The 13,442-nt window shown below is 35.3% G+C and overlaps 1 protein-coding gene across 1 annotated transcript in view; it reads right to left on the bottom strand.

The window, feature by feature from the left end:
- The window catches only part of C17H8orf34 (chromosome 17 C8orf34 homolog), a 331,481-nt gene that overhangs the window by 22,034 nt on the left and 296,005 nt on the right, over positions 1–13,442 (bottom strand). Inside the window, 1 exon segment of the mRNA XM_033437548.2 lies at positions 6,836–6,883. Within this exon segment, the coding sequence (XP_033293439.2) occupies positions 6,836–6,883 (48 nt within the window).

Genomic DNA, 13,442 nt, shown 5'->3' with positions numbered 1-13,442 from the left:
TGTTTATTTTTAGGATTTAACTTTTTTTTTTTTTAATTTATCAAGTATTGGATTTGGTCTTATAGGGCTATACTACAGAAGCAGCAGAAACGTGAAAAATCTTAGCTTTAAAATTCCATAACAGTATAAAGAACAGCAGAAGTAAAATTAAAAAAATTTTCATGTAACAGAGAGGGATAATCACATTCCTGCAGTTTTTCAAAAATAGAACATGGAGTCTCTGGTGTTTAAAGAGGAAATATGAAAAATGATCTTTTTGGTTTTATAAGGTAAAATCGAATGGCAAAAATTCTTTGTTTAAAACAGAAAAAAGTTTAAAGTGATCACGAAAAAATGTTTTTAATTGAAAAAGTATTTTGATTATTTAGCTTTTTGGCCCAAATCCTAAAATCTGTTTTCGTAAGAAAAGATATGACTAAGAAGTCAATGGTGTTACTTTTTCCCATAATAGTTCAGAATATTAAGTAATACTACTGATTGGTTTCTGGTCTTAATGGCTTTACTACTGAACAGGCAAGTTATTCTTTGTTTATTGCAACCATTCTTTGTTTATTGCAAATCATATAAAATACAAATGAAACATGAGCTCAGCAAAATATCTAGTTTGGGAAAAACTTTAAAATGTTGAGATGTTGGAATCAGAATCATAGAGACAGTACAAATATTGCTATTAATAGATCATTTGAATGTTTTACTTTAGTTTTCCCTTGAATACAGTTAGTAATATAATGCACCTGTTTGCTTCATCAATACCAGCAGGCAGTACTATGTATGTCCAAAGTTCAGCCCATCAGACTTCTTATAATTATTTTTGATGGGGTCAAGGAGCTAAAATCGTGAACATTTTTAAAAACAAGAGTTGACATGTTCCTCTTTGCCAACTTATTCAAAAAATTTTCTACAGGAATATTAAACTCTGTATGAGCACAGTGCAAACTGTTTCATATTCCCAAGAGCAAGTTCTTTGGATTGCTTTCAGAAGAAATGACATTCATCCTTTTTCTAAAACACTTTCCCCATAAGTATGTAAATGTCCAGGGACCAGGAGTGGTGGGAAATAGTGACATGTATCATATGGAAAACAGTCTCTCGCCCTGTATCAACATATCATTTTATCTGCTAACAGAGTAAGTGCTTTATAAACTTTAGCGGTATTGTTATTCCACGTGGGTAGTTTATTTTTGGATTCTCTAAATGCAATCAATCAGTGATTTATGTCATGTGTGGCCATAGGTTATTCAGGTTATTTAGAGAAAAAAAAATGCTCCTTTGCTCAGACTTTCACCATTGGATAATTTAACTCTGAGGCAACTAAATATTTCTTTCCCTTTGGTTAAGAATGAAAATAACACACCAAACATCAGTTTCCATCTTTCAAAAAGGATTAATCATTTTCATTTCCCTTCTATAACCATGAGATCTATATACAGTAAGTATCCCTGAAGCATGTTGCAAATAAAGCAAAATAAAATTACACCCCACTTTACATACATTTAATAGACTGCAATACCGACAAAGAATTAAGCCTATACTTCTGTTAAAATAAAGTTCTCCATATATAATTTACATTCTTAAATGAATAAAGTTTGGAAATAACTTTGTTAATGAAATGGCTAGTATTATCAGGCTGAACTCTGTAACTTTTTAGTGAATTATACTTCTATAGTTTATTTCTTTTGCATAACATCAAAGGGCAATTAAAACATAAGAACAGGGAAGTAATACATTTGAGAAAATATAAGTTGGAACAAATAGGATCTGGGAAAAGAAAAGAAAGGGAGCAATAACCAAGTTATCAGTACAAAAATATGGTAGATTGTGGAAAATATTACAAAATAAACACAAGTTGCTAAAAAATTTTACCTGACATATTTGCTACACTACACTACACATTGGGATTGCCCTCTGATAAAAGAAATTTTCACATATTGAGATATAGGAAAGTCATTCTGGCTTATACATGAGTTAACTTGAATTTTATGCTAACTAAAATAGCCTGTTTGCTATTAAACATACATTGCACATCTGCTTTAATTCTTAGAGAAAAGGATGCATTGACCAAAAGCAAAGAATGTCCATGTTAAAAATAAAGATTAAATGCGTCTCTTCTTGGGACGCCAATGCTGGTCCTCCTTTGATGATAAGACTCCCCGCCCAGGTGTCAAGGCCAAGCTGACTTGCTGTGTACTTGCTGGACTGTTCTTTTGTTTGAAACCTTGAAGAATATAACCCTGACTTGTTTAAGGTTCTTTGTTCTGACAAGATATAAAACTGTGCTGAAAACTCTGCTCCCCACAAGCAGAGTCTTCTGGGCTAGTCCTCAGTTTGGCTCAAAGAAAACTCTTTTCTAGTCTTTCTTATTGATTGTTTATTGATTATTTTCATGACACCTTCATCTTCTTTCTATTTTTTTAAATTTTAAAAAAATTTTTTTCATCTTCTTTCTTAATTCATTCTATTTTGTGGTTTTTCTATACAAGGAAATTGTAGGATGAAGTTGTAAAAGACTTTGAAACTAGCAAAAGATTATTGGGTGTAGTCAATGAAAAATAAGTCATTTTTCTAGCAAGCCCTTTTGTTTATCTGATTTTTTTTTTTTTTTTTTTTTTTTTGTGGTACACGGGCCTCTCACTGTTGTGGCCTTTCCCGTTGCGGAGCACAGGCTCTGGACGTGCAGGCTCAACAGCCATGGCTCACGGGCCATGGCTCACGGGCCCAGCCGCTCCGCGGCATGTGGGATACTCCCGGACCGGGGCACGAACCCGTGTCCCCTGAATCGGCAGGCGGACTCTCAACCACTGCGCCACCAGGGAAGCCCTGTTTATCCGATTTTATAAAGGCTCTGAGTCTTTCACTGACTTTGAGCTATTTTACAACTTTGTAACTTATAGAAATGTATAGTAGTGCAAATAATTCTTGTCCATATAAATGCAAATTGCATCTATTTTAATGTAATTGGTTATTAGCTTATGGATGTTGATCAGTTTGGCCATTTTTTACATCTGTTTATAACTTCATTTCAGCATTCTTTATTTGACTACACGTGAGGGTTAGAATTCTCCTTTGAACTGGCTATAACATCTTACTGGTTTCCTCATTCATTAATGACTTAAACAAACCTTGACATGTGTTCATTTTACATCTGTATGAAAGCCATCATGATAAGTTTTTTAAAAATTGCTATCCTTTAACAACATGTATGAATTCTTAATGAATATCGGTGACCAAATGGGGTTTCCCTGCAAAAACTCTTGTTTTCTAGTTTCCTAAGTGGAATAAAACTATAACGCTGAATAATAGTTATTTCCACTTTTAACAAGTAAATCCCTGTGCATGATAAAAAGCAAATTATCTCTTATTTTTATAGGAGAATAATGTTATGCACTCTCTTTCAAAAGTATAGTTGGAACTTCATTACACTAACAATCACAAAATATACCACAGGAGGAAAAGACAGGCCAAAACTGGCGTGAAGAACGATTCTAAGATATTTTGTTACATAGAATTGATCCTCTTTCCAGTTCAGATGGTACAGCTGGCAAAATCAGCCTCAACAGATTTGGAAAGGCCTGCCTGCTCAATGTGCTTCTTTTCCTGTCTGACACCCTCAGAGATTGTGAAGCTGCCGCTTGACACCTTGAGTTAGTTCACACTCCTCTGTGTGTTGCCTTGGCCTTCAGCTAACTTCCTGAAGTTGTGAGGAATGGCTCTAAACTGCTCTTGAAAAAGTTTTAAAACTCATTAACTTCAGTCTTTAGCTCTTTATAGTTCCGCAATCATTTAAACTGACAATACTTACTTGTTGAATACATATGCAAATTAATACATTTCTCTATTAATTACTGGATTTTTAACCAGTGTACTATGCTATTTCTCCAGTTATTCCTTTGGGAAATGTGATAGTTTAAATGGATTAGCTTCTCTATAAAATGTATAGTAAGCTTTGTAAGTACTTGATTTTGATAAGTTGTTTTTAATTATATATATATTTTTGAGTGAATATTAATATTATAATTCTAACAGCTAAAATTTTTGCGATGTGAAGTTTTTATTCCTACCTTGAGTTAGCAAGTGCCTTACATGTAAAGAACACATAATTTAAAAAAAAATTGTTAGAACCATTTTGAGGATTAACCGAAATAAACTATTATAAAATATCTCATTTTTATTTGGTCAAAAATACAAATCCTATCTGAAAAAAATAATACATTAAATATATAGAAAATATAAATAGAAATTTCATTTTAGCTTTACTTTTTGAGGAGACCATATCATCTCCTTAGTTTTGACTTAGGTCTAAACAGAATTGCCTAACATCATGTGGTTATGATTCTGTCTAATTATAAGACTAAATTTAAAAAAAAAAAACAGGGACTTTGATGTGCAAAGAGCTGTTCAAACTTTAGCAAGAAATGTTAAATATAATAAAAATGTAAACTCTATGGTTTATGTGAGTTTTAGTGTGTACTAAATAAAAGCAAATGTTTGCTAGTTCACTTTTAACTTCTAACTTCAATGCTTCTAACATTTATAAATACTGTTCCCCATTGTTTGCTGATTCTATTAACAAGAAGAAGGAAGGCAAAAGTGAAATAAGAGTATAAATGAGAAAAAATAAAACTATCCTTTTATGGCTCACATTCTTAACATATTTGGACTGCCAGTGGAAAGAGTTAGAACACATATTTCCTAAAGACCAAATGTATTAATGTCTGCAAAAAGAAACCAACTATTGATAAATTAATAGTTCATTAATTAAGATCATGCTTAGTTTTTCTGTAAAGGATAATTGTTTACTGCTTTTAAAAAGAGCTAAAATCTAAATATCAATCAATATTAGAAAAAAAAATACTATGTGATACTGAACCCCTAGAAAGGAAATGCTTACCTTGGGCAGCTCAAACATAGTCATAAATTCAAACTGAAAGTCAGTAATGAATCTCAGAAGCTGGAGAGATTACATACCCCAATCAACCCAAAATATTATTTTTGAGAATAAATGAATAAATAAAACTCATAAATTTATTAATAAGAATTTCCCTTTTACCCATGTTATATTTATAAAATTGGGGATTTTCCATGAAGTATGCAGTTACTTTCTAGAAATAGCACTGGAAAGAACACTTCAGGGTAGAGCTTCTCAGACCTTAGGGTGTTTATGAATAACACAGGGATTTTGTTAGAAATGCAAGTTTTGATTCTTTGGATCTGGTGTGAATGCTGAGGTTTGGCATTTCTTACAAGCCCCCATTTCTTACCTAGTCAGAGGACCACATTGAGGAGAGATGCCCTGCCAGCACTTCTAGTGAAAAGGCACAAATGCCCAACCATGTCACATTAAGTATTTACAATTGCTTACAACGTGCATGTTTAGATTGCACATGTATAATGATGGAGAAAATAAGGATCTTTTCCTTGGATAAGAACCCAAATTAGAATGACTCATTTTTAGAGTTCTATCACGTATGCAGCCCATACCCTGTACCAGCACCTCTTCTTCCAAAGTACTAGACCCATACAGGACACACGACAAAAGGCATTAGGTACCCTTTTTGTGGAGGTGACCTACCACCTCTAGTCCCTAATGGGGAATGCTAGCCAAGGGCTTGGGCAACTACAGAATCCTAAAGGGAGGTTCTATTGGTGTACATATTGAAAATAGTATCTTTCTCTCCTTGGGCAGCTTTAACTTCTTGACTGTATTTTTCTCAATTTCGGCATCAAATCCATTACACTGAAATTTAAAATTGGTGCACCAACCCTCCAATTTTTTGCCCCATATATTTTGATTTTCTAACTCGAACTGAGACCATCTACGTAGTTATTTCCTTTCTTTCCTTTTGTTACCCTTTCTCCATTGTGCTTTTGGTAAAACTTCAACCATCTCCAAACAAGCCTGCAAACCAGAGATTTGAGACTTAAAGGGGTGCTATGCACTCTGATTTTCCTCTCCAAGTGATATTTGGAAGCAAGAGTGAGTTTAAGTATGGGTACACTTTTTGAATAAATGTACGGACTACCTCCTACACTCAGTAGGTCACTCAAAATGGTCTTTTAATGGATTCATGCATGAAAGAATAAAATACTTAGAGAAACAGATTCTGTCTTGCTGAGAAGCAATAGTCAAACCAAATATTTGCTACTTCTATGATATCATCGCCAAACTGTTTTCCGGTTTCCTTCACCCGAAACAGATTCAGATGGCTAATTCAGTGACCATTATGGTTTGGCTTCAGACCAAGTTTTATGGAGTCTGTCCACTGGCTTATCTGAGAGTTCCCAAATGCAGTTTGCAGACAGCCCAAAGACACATCCTGAGACACAGAGCACCCCTGGATATCTCCAAAATAAAACCAGGAGTCTAAATGGTTTTGCAACAAAAATCTGCCAGACATTTTTATTGTCAAGATAGCCCTTTGCTTAATGGCTTGTATGAATAACATCCTTGATGAGCATTTATCACATGAATGAATCCCAATTTGGTACAGATTATTCTCTCCATAAGAGCAATGATCATATCTTATTTTTTTGTGCATGGCCAATATAAAACATGTGTTTCTCATTTATTAGGATAGCAACAAATGTTTATGAGTGAAAATATATGATAGCCTTAGGTTTATACAGTTTTACCTTCATTTTCAAGATAAACTAATATTTATAGGATCTCCCAACCAAGGAGGAACAAAACACCATTTTGATAACATATTATTTACCGTCTTGTTTTTGAGGGCATGACTGGAAACCCTACAGGCAGATGGAGAAAGCCCAAGTGAGTGTCTCACCCTATATGATAGACTGATTTCAGACCATGTTACAAGACTACCTTAAAACTCACTTCTTCCATGTAGTTTTTCAATGACTGTCCTCCACTGGAGGCTTCTCCCTAGAGGCAAAGAGGAAGAGAGGTTGAAAAAGTCAAGAGAAGGAAGAAAAAATAGGAAAGAAGATGAGTCATGAAGAGCAGTGAAACATGGGAGCAACACCAAATCTTTACTGTCCTCCACCATCTCAGTTCGTACTTAGGGGATTATCAGCTTGGCAAATTCTTACTCTGGAGGAGATAATAATTGTTTCAAGGCAACAATATATCTTTTAGGCGGATTTTAGGTCACATAAACAAATAACCACCTAGTGGAGCTAGGTGGACAGAATGCTAAATGTGCAGTATAAGATTTTCTGTTATTAACTTTATAAATATGCACCTAAAACTAGATTAAGAAAACAGTCACTAATTCTGTCTTTGATAAATCTGTGTGAAGACCTGGCACAGGGACTTAAAAGTACTAATGGAAAAGAGTACAGCTCATTAGCCTGCCCTTTTCCAAATGTTTATATCCAGTCTTCCTCACCTTACTTGTGTGTTATTAGTAAATTCTCCGTTATTTGTGCCTTTTACCAGCCTTTCATTGAACACTAGTAATCACTGAGATTTTAAATCACTGAAATTTAAAACATCAAATTAAACAGATATTGCAAACTCATCTAAACATTGGTGGTCAAAATTGTCAAACAGCTTGTCAGTTTGGAAAGGTTATATATATACAAAAGCAAAGTGATTCCGTTAGAAAAAGATATATTTTTATAATTCATGGCCAGAAATGTTTGGAAATAAATTCTGAGATATGAAATGGTAAATTCTAGGACACCATATGTGTTTAAAAGATAACTAAATAAGTGTGAATAAAGCTTACATTTGTTTCTATAACTTTTCAAAGACCCTCCTTTTTAACTTCTCAAGGCTCTCATAGACATGATCTTATTTGATTGGTTTTTCACTACAATTTGAGGGTAAGGCATCCTCAGGTCAATTCGATCCATAAAGAAATTGAAGGCAGAGCTGCTGATTGAAGTGCTTAAAGCCCAGGAACCAAAAAAGGCATTGCTGGAACTGGATTCAACCCTGACACTCTTCTACCTTGCTGCAATGAAAATTCTAAAACAAAAAATTAAATTTACTTTAGTTCTTTTAAAAAAAATTGTGATGTGTACTCCAAAGCACTTTCAGAGGGTTAAAAAAAAAAAAAGCATGCTTTTTCTTCAAAACAAAAATTAAGCTAGGAATAAAGTTCTGGGATTCCTTAGAAATCACAGATGTGGTCATATTTTTTCACAAATCATGGTTTCCACTAGCAAAAAGATTAATATGCTATAGTTTAAATGTTTCCAAATGCTTCCAATCTTGTGGGATTTTTTCAACGGATAAGATAGTGAAAGAGATAGGATAGTTATATTTACTTAAACTGAAACATAAACTATTAGAAAATATCAAATCCATATAAATCCTCCAAACTATGAGGAATTTAACTCAAAGCATGCAGACAGGGCTGGAAACTTACTTCAAATAAACTGCTTTTTATAGTTGAACTAACGACGCTATCAGCCCTCATTTGGACAACTGGTCCACAAAGAATGCTGTGGGTTCTTCCACTTTGGCTCTTCTGTGTGACAGAACTAGTCCATTTGTGCCAATAATCCCCTTCGCCTGGGCTGCTAGGGGCAAGAGAATGAGTGGCAAACTGCTTGGAGTAACAGATCTGCTTTCTGGAAGGGCCAGCATCTGAGGGCCAATGGTGAGATGCTGCAGACTAGTCCCTGGGTGCTCGCTGAAGACACCTATTTGTTTGCTTCGCTCCGGAGTGCAGTGGTTTTCCCAAATTGTCTGCATACTTGTAGTCTTATGCCAAGACCTGGTGATGACTGAGGGTTTTCTTGATGACCAGATATAACTGAAGCACTGTGTGTACTACAGGGCTTCTCGACAGGCTTTCTTTTTCCCACAGTGCCAGGTCCTTCTCAATATCTACACCATAGAAAAGGAGCAACCTACACAACGCTATTTGTTTCAAAGGCCACACAGCTTGGAGTCTGGCTGTGACCACCTTTCATAAATCACTGACATGGGTGGCACTGATGAATGAGGAACACAAAGTAAACGACTCCAGGAGGAAAATACAGAGGAAATGGACCTTTTGCAGAGAGAATTACAAATGTGGCACAGAGCCAAGGGAACAAAGAAAAGAACAAGACATCAGGATCTCTGAGCCTTGGGGTCAGAAGAGATGGCCCCAGCCCAGAGGCTTGATTCAACATGGCTGCCCCAGGTTCCCCATTTCTAACATGGCACTGCTGAAATGCTGATTTTCCCTCCTTCCCCCACTGGTGGTGCTAATGAAATAAAATCCCTTCCAAAGCACAAAGCTATCAACTTCAGTCATCCTTTTCTTAGCTTTAAAGAACTGGCATTTTAAATATCAAGTCATTCTAACAATATAATATTTTGTTAATCATCTGGAAATGAATCAAAAATACCCAAATGCAATTTCCCTTGAAAAACAAAGAGAAGAAAGGGGATAGAAGGGTGGCAGACAGGGGCGTGTGAAGGAGGGAAAGGGCAGAATACATGGAAACTATGCCTTAAAAAAAAAAAAAAAGAAGAAAAGGAATTTCCTGAAATGTGGTTTCACTTATCATGAATCTTAATATAACCAACAGTTGAGATAAAAATGTTTTGAATGTGAATTACAAAATATAAACTCAGAGAAAGAAAGAAAGAAAAAGAGGCTGATATGATTACTGCTTAACATATGACGTGGGATCACAACTGTCAGAGACGAAGGCTATCGTCACTCCCCTAGTTCTTTTCCAGTTAAGGAAACATTCTCAGTGAGATGGCATGTTCTAGAGACTGAGCTAGGACTAGACCCACATTTTCTACCATACCAGGCTGCTCTTGTTTCAACCAGTATTTCCTGTTCATCTCTTACTAATCTTTAGACAAAATGCGTACAGACTTGCACTTGCATATAGGGTACATTTATTCACTAACATTTTATGTCTAAGACCTCTGGTATTCATTTCCTTCAAAGAAAGTTCCATGAGAATCCTACTTCCACCAGAATGTTCTTTCTTCCCACTTTTTTTTCAAATGAAACTAAACAATAATCCTGATACAGACAACACTCTCTTAAGAAGTACCTGTGGTACTTAGAACCCACAGAAGAACGGAAGCTCCATATGAATGGCCAGGGCATTTCTGAACCTAAGGGACCCATAACATTTTACCCCGTTACTTATTCCACAAGTATTTATTAAGTACCTATTGTGTGCCACATAATTAACTAGGCTTGGGAACAAAGAGGTGAATAAGAACTGATCCCTACCATAAAAAGTTTACCTTGAGAAAACAGATCTACAAGTTATTAGAATACAGAGCAAAAGTTAATTGACACAGGTAAGCCCAAGGTGCCACAGGAAAAAATAGGAGGAAAAGGCACCTACTCTTTCATTTATTTAACAGGCATGTTTTGAGAAATTCTATGTGCTGGGAACTGTTATAAGCATTGGATACAGATGATGAAGGAGTCAAAGTAGAAGGATTAAAACTTGCAGAAATTATTTTTAAGCTTAGTCCTAAAGACAGTCAATTAGCCAGATGAAGGAGCTGAATAAGGAGGAGAAGTCATACCAGGCAGAAGGAAAAGTCTGTGCAAGAGTCCAGACCCAACAGAGCAGATACATGAAACCACAAGTATTACTATGGAAACCACCAATATACTATGCACTGAAATGTGTATTGCATTTTGAGATATAGAGATATTAACATCGTGTCCTTTCCTAATTTTATACTATAATTTCCTGTAATACAGCTGCTAATATAATGGTTACACATTTTTGGGGTTTTTTGCCATGCCATGAGGCTTGCGGGATCTTAGTTCCCTGACCAAGGATAGAACCCAGGCCCCCTTAAGTACAAGCGTAGAGTCCTAACCACTGGACCACCAGGGAGTTCCTTGTTGTATTTTCTTTTTTTCTATTATTATTAATTAATTTATTTATATACATCTTTATTGGAGTATAATTGCTTCACAATGCTGTGTTAGTTTCTGTTGTACAACAAAGTGAATCGGCCGTATACATACACATATCCGCATATCCCAAAGAGAAAAACAAATACTGTTGTGTTTTCTAAGTGCATTATTACACGGGGTTACTGAATTTGTGACAGGTGACAGATAGATTGAAGTTCAGCTTTCCAAACTCCAGCAAACTTTATAGGTGGCAACTACTACTGATGTCCAAGAGAATAAGCAGTGATCTATTTCCAATTAGTAAAAAACTGGGTGCTATAGTTTAGAAAATCAAAATTGTTTTGGAAAGTTCAGAGGTCTTCTAGATCATTGATGTAGTCAATAAACTAATAGTTACACTTGAGTTTTCACACTTACATATATAAACAGATGCTGTTTCTAATTGGCCTCAAAGTCTTTTCACACTGTTGAAAATTTCTCTTCTGAAATTTTGCTCACAATCTCATGAACAATTAGAGCACCAGTGCAGACCATCTTTCTCTGAAAATGACACCTTTATCCAGTAGACTGCTTTAGCATTGCTAAGGGCTAAAAGACAGTAGCATTTTAAGAGAAGATGTTATGATCTTACTCTACCTTTAAGTTCCACAGCTGCTGTGAGTTACATCTGTACCAGGAATCAGCAACCTAAGGTGTGGTCAGAAGCCAAATTTGCCCTCTCAGAAGGGACAAATAACACTCAATCTCTATGCACATAACCAACTTTTAAATTAAAATGAGAACAATCTACATTTTTCTTCCAATGTTTTCATGTTAAGCTAAATAGTTCCTTTAGTGATAATGCCCTTGCCTTAGAGACTTACCTTAAAACAATTTAAAAAGGCAGGAGCAATTATGGAACTAATGACTATTACTAATAATGTCAAATTTTAAGGCATTTTAGCGTTCCTTGTTATTTTCTGAAAAGTGGCTATTCAGTTGCCAAAAAAAAAAAAAAAGCATTTTATTCTTTTCTTTTCTTCCCACGTAAAAAATATGGGAGTGCAATGCCAGTAATGACAGGCTCCCTATTTAGGAGAGTGGTAATTTTTATGAATGGATATTGAGTAGGAGAAGGGACAAGATGAGAGGGTAGAGCTGTAGGATGGATGGTTAGTGTTAATCATTTTTAATTGCAATGACATAAAATAGACTGAGATATATATTATTGGTCAATTGACTTTTAAAAAATCCATATGACCTTGAACTATTCACTGTACCAATAACAGCAAATTGTCAGCCATAAGATGTTGGAAAGTCACAACGTGTCTGCTGAAGGTGGGTTTCCTCATATATAAGGTTGTTTCAGAACCACAGGGCTGCTTCACATTGGATAGTGAATGTGAAAGAGTGCTGAAAGCTTCAGAGTTATACAACTGTAAAGTGCAGGATTATTATTCTGTAAATGTGTGTATCTTCACTGATCCACTCACCTGTTAGTTCTCCTGTCTTCTCCCCTGGCCCCATCACTTAAATCTTCACATGGTCCTTTGTATGCATATCTTTACCAAAACACATATCACACCCTATTACAACCACTGGCTACTTTCTCTGTCTTTCTCATTTAACTCTAAGTTGTTGAAGGGCAAAAATTGTTTTTATTCATTTTTGCTTCCCAAGTCCTGGTACAGGGCTGGGCAATATAGATGAAAACTAAATATTTGAAGAATGAATGAGCAAACAAACAATTTGTAGGTCTTAGCTGGCTCTGTATCTACACAGAGACTATAAAATCATAAAGCTTATAAATAATAAGATAAAACAGAGAACTCACTTTTAAAATCATTAAGTAGATAGTATTATTGAATGTGCAATAAAGACACTGAAGAGAGCCTCCCTGGGGGCGCAGTGGTTGAGAGTCCGCCTGCCGATGCAGGGGACATGGGTTCATACCCCGGTCCGGGAAGATCCCACATGCCGCGGAGCGGCTGGGCCCGTGAGCCGTGGCTGCTGAGCCTGCGCATCCGGAGCCTGTGCTCCGCAACGGGAGAGGCCACAACAGTGAGAGGCCCACGTACCGCAAAAAAAAAAAAAAAAAGTAAAAAATGACACTGAAGAAATTGCTGATTACTTAGGATTTGTAAGTAATTATTGAATAGAACTTTCGCCTTGAAATATGAAAACTATGTATTCATAAGTATACTTTTACTATTTTGTTAAACTAGTGCTATGGATAATTATTTTCATAATACTGAAAAATGGAAATATATAAAATTGGTCTTTTAAAAATCTAATGAGATACAGAGTTTAGGAAAGAGTTTTCTTTAAAAAAACTTTCAGAAATAAAGACTAAAATAGGACAGACAAAAGAATAAACAAACACAACAGATAATGTCATAAAAGAACTAGAAGGTGAATAAGAGAAATTTTTTAAATCAAAAAGAAATTCAGAAAGATTTTTTTTTAAGTATTTTAGGGAAAGTGATAAATATTGAAGAGAAGCAGAGAAGACGAAATACACAGAAAATAGGAGACCCTAAGGCAGAAAACAAAAGAAAGGGAACAGAATCGATACAAAAAGTTATAATTCAAGAAAACTTCCCTGAAATAATAACAAAAGAAATTACATATTGCACTGCATACCTGGCAATAGTG

The sequence above is a fragment of the Orcinus orca genome, chromosome 17 (assembly GCF_937001465.1).
Source record: "Orcinus orca chromosome 17, mOrcOrc1.1, whole genome shotgun sequence".
In the NCBI taxonomy this organism is placed as follows: Eukaryota; Metazoa; Chordata; class Mammalia; order Artiodactyla; family Delphinidae; genus Orcinus; species Orcinus orca.
This window is presented reverse-complemented; position numbering and strand designations above follow the sequence as displayed.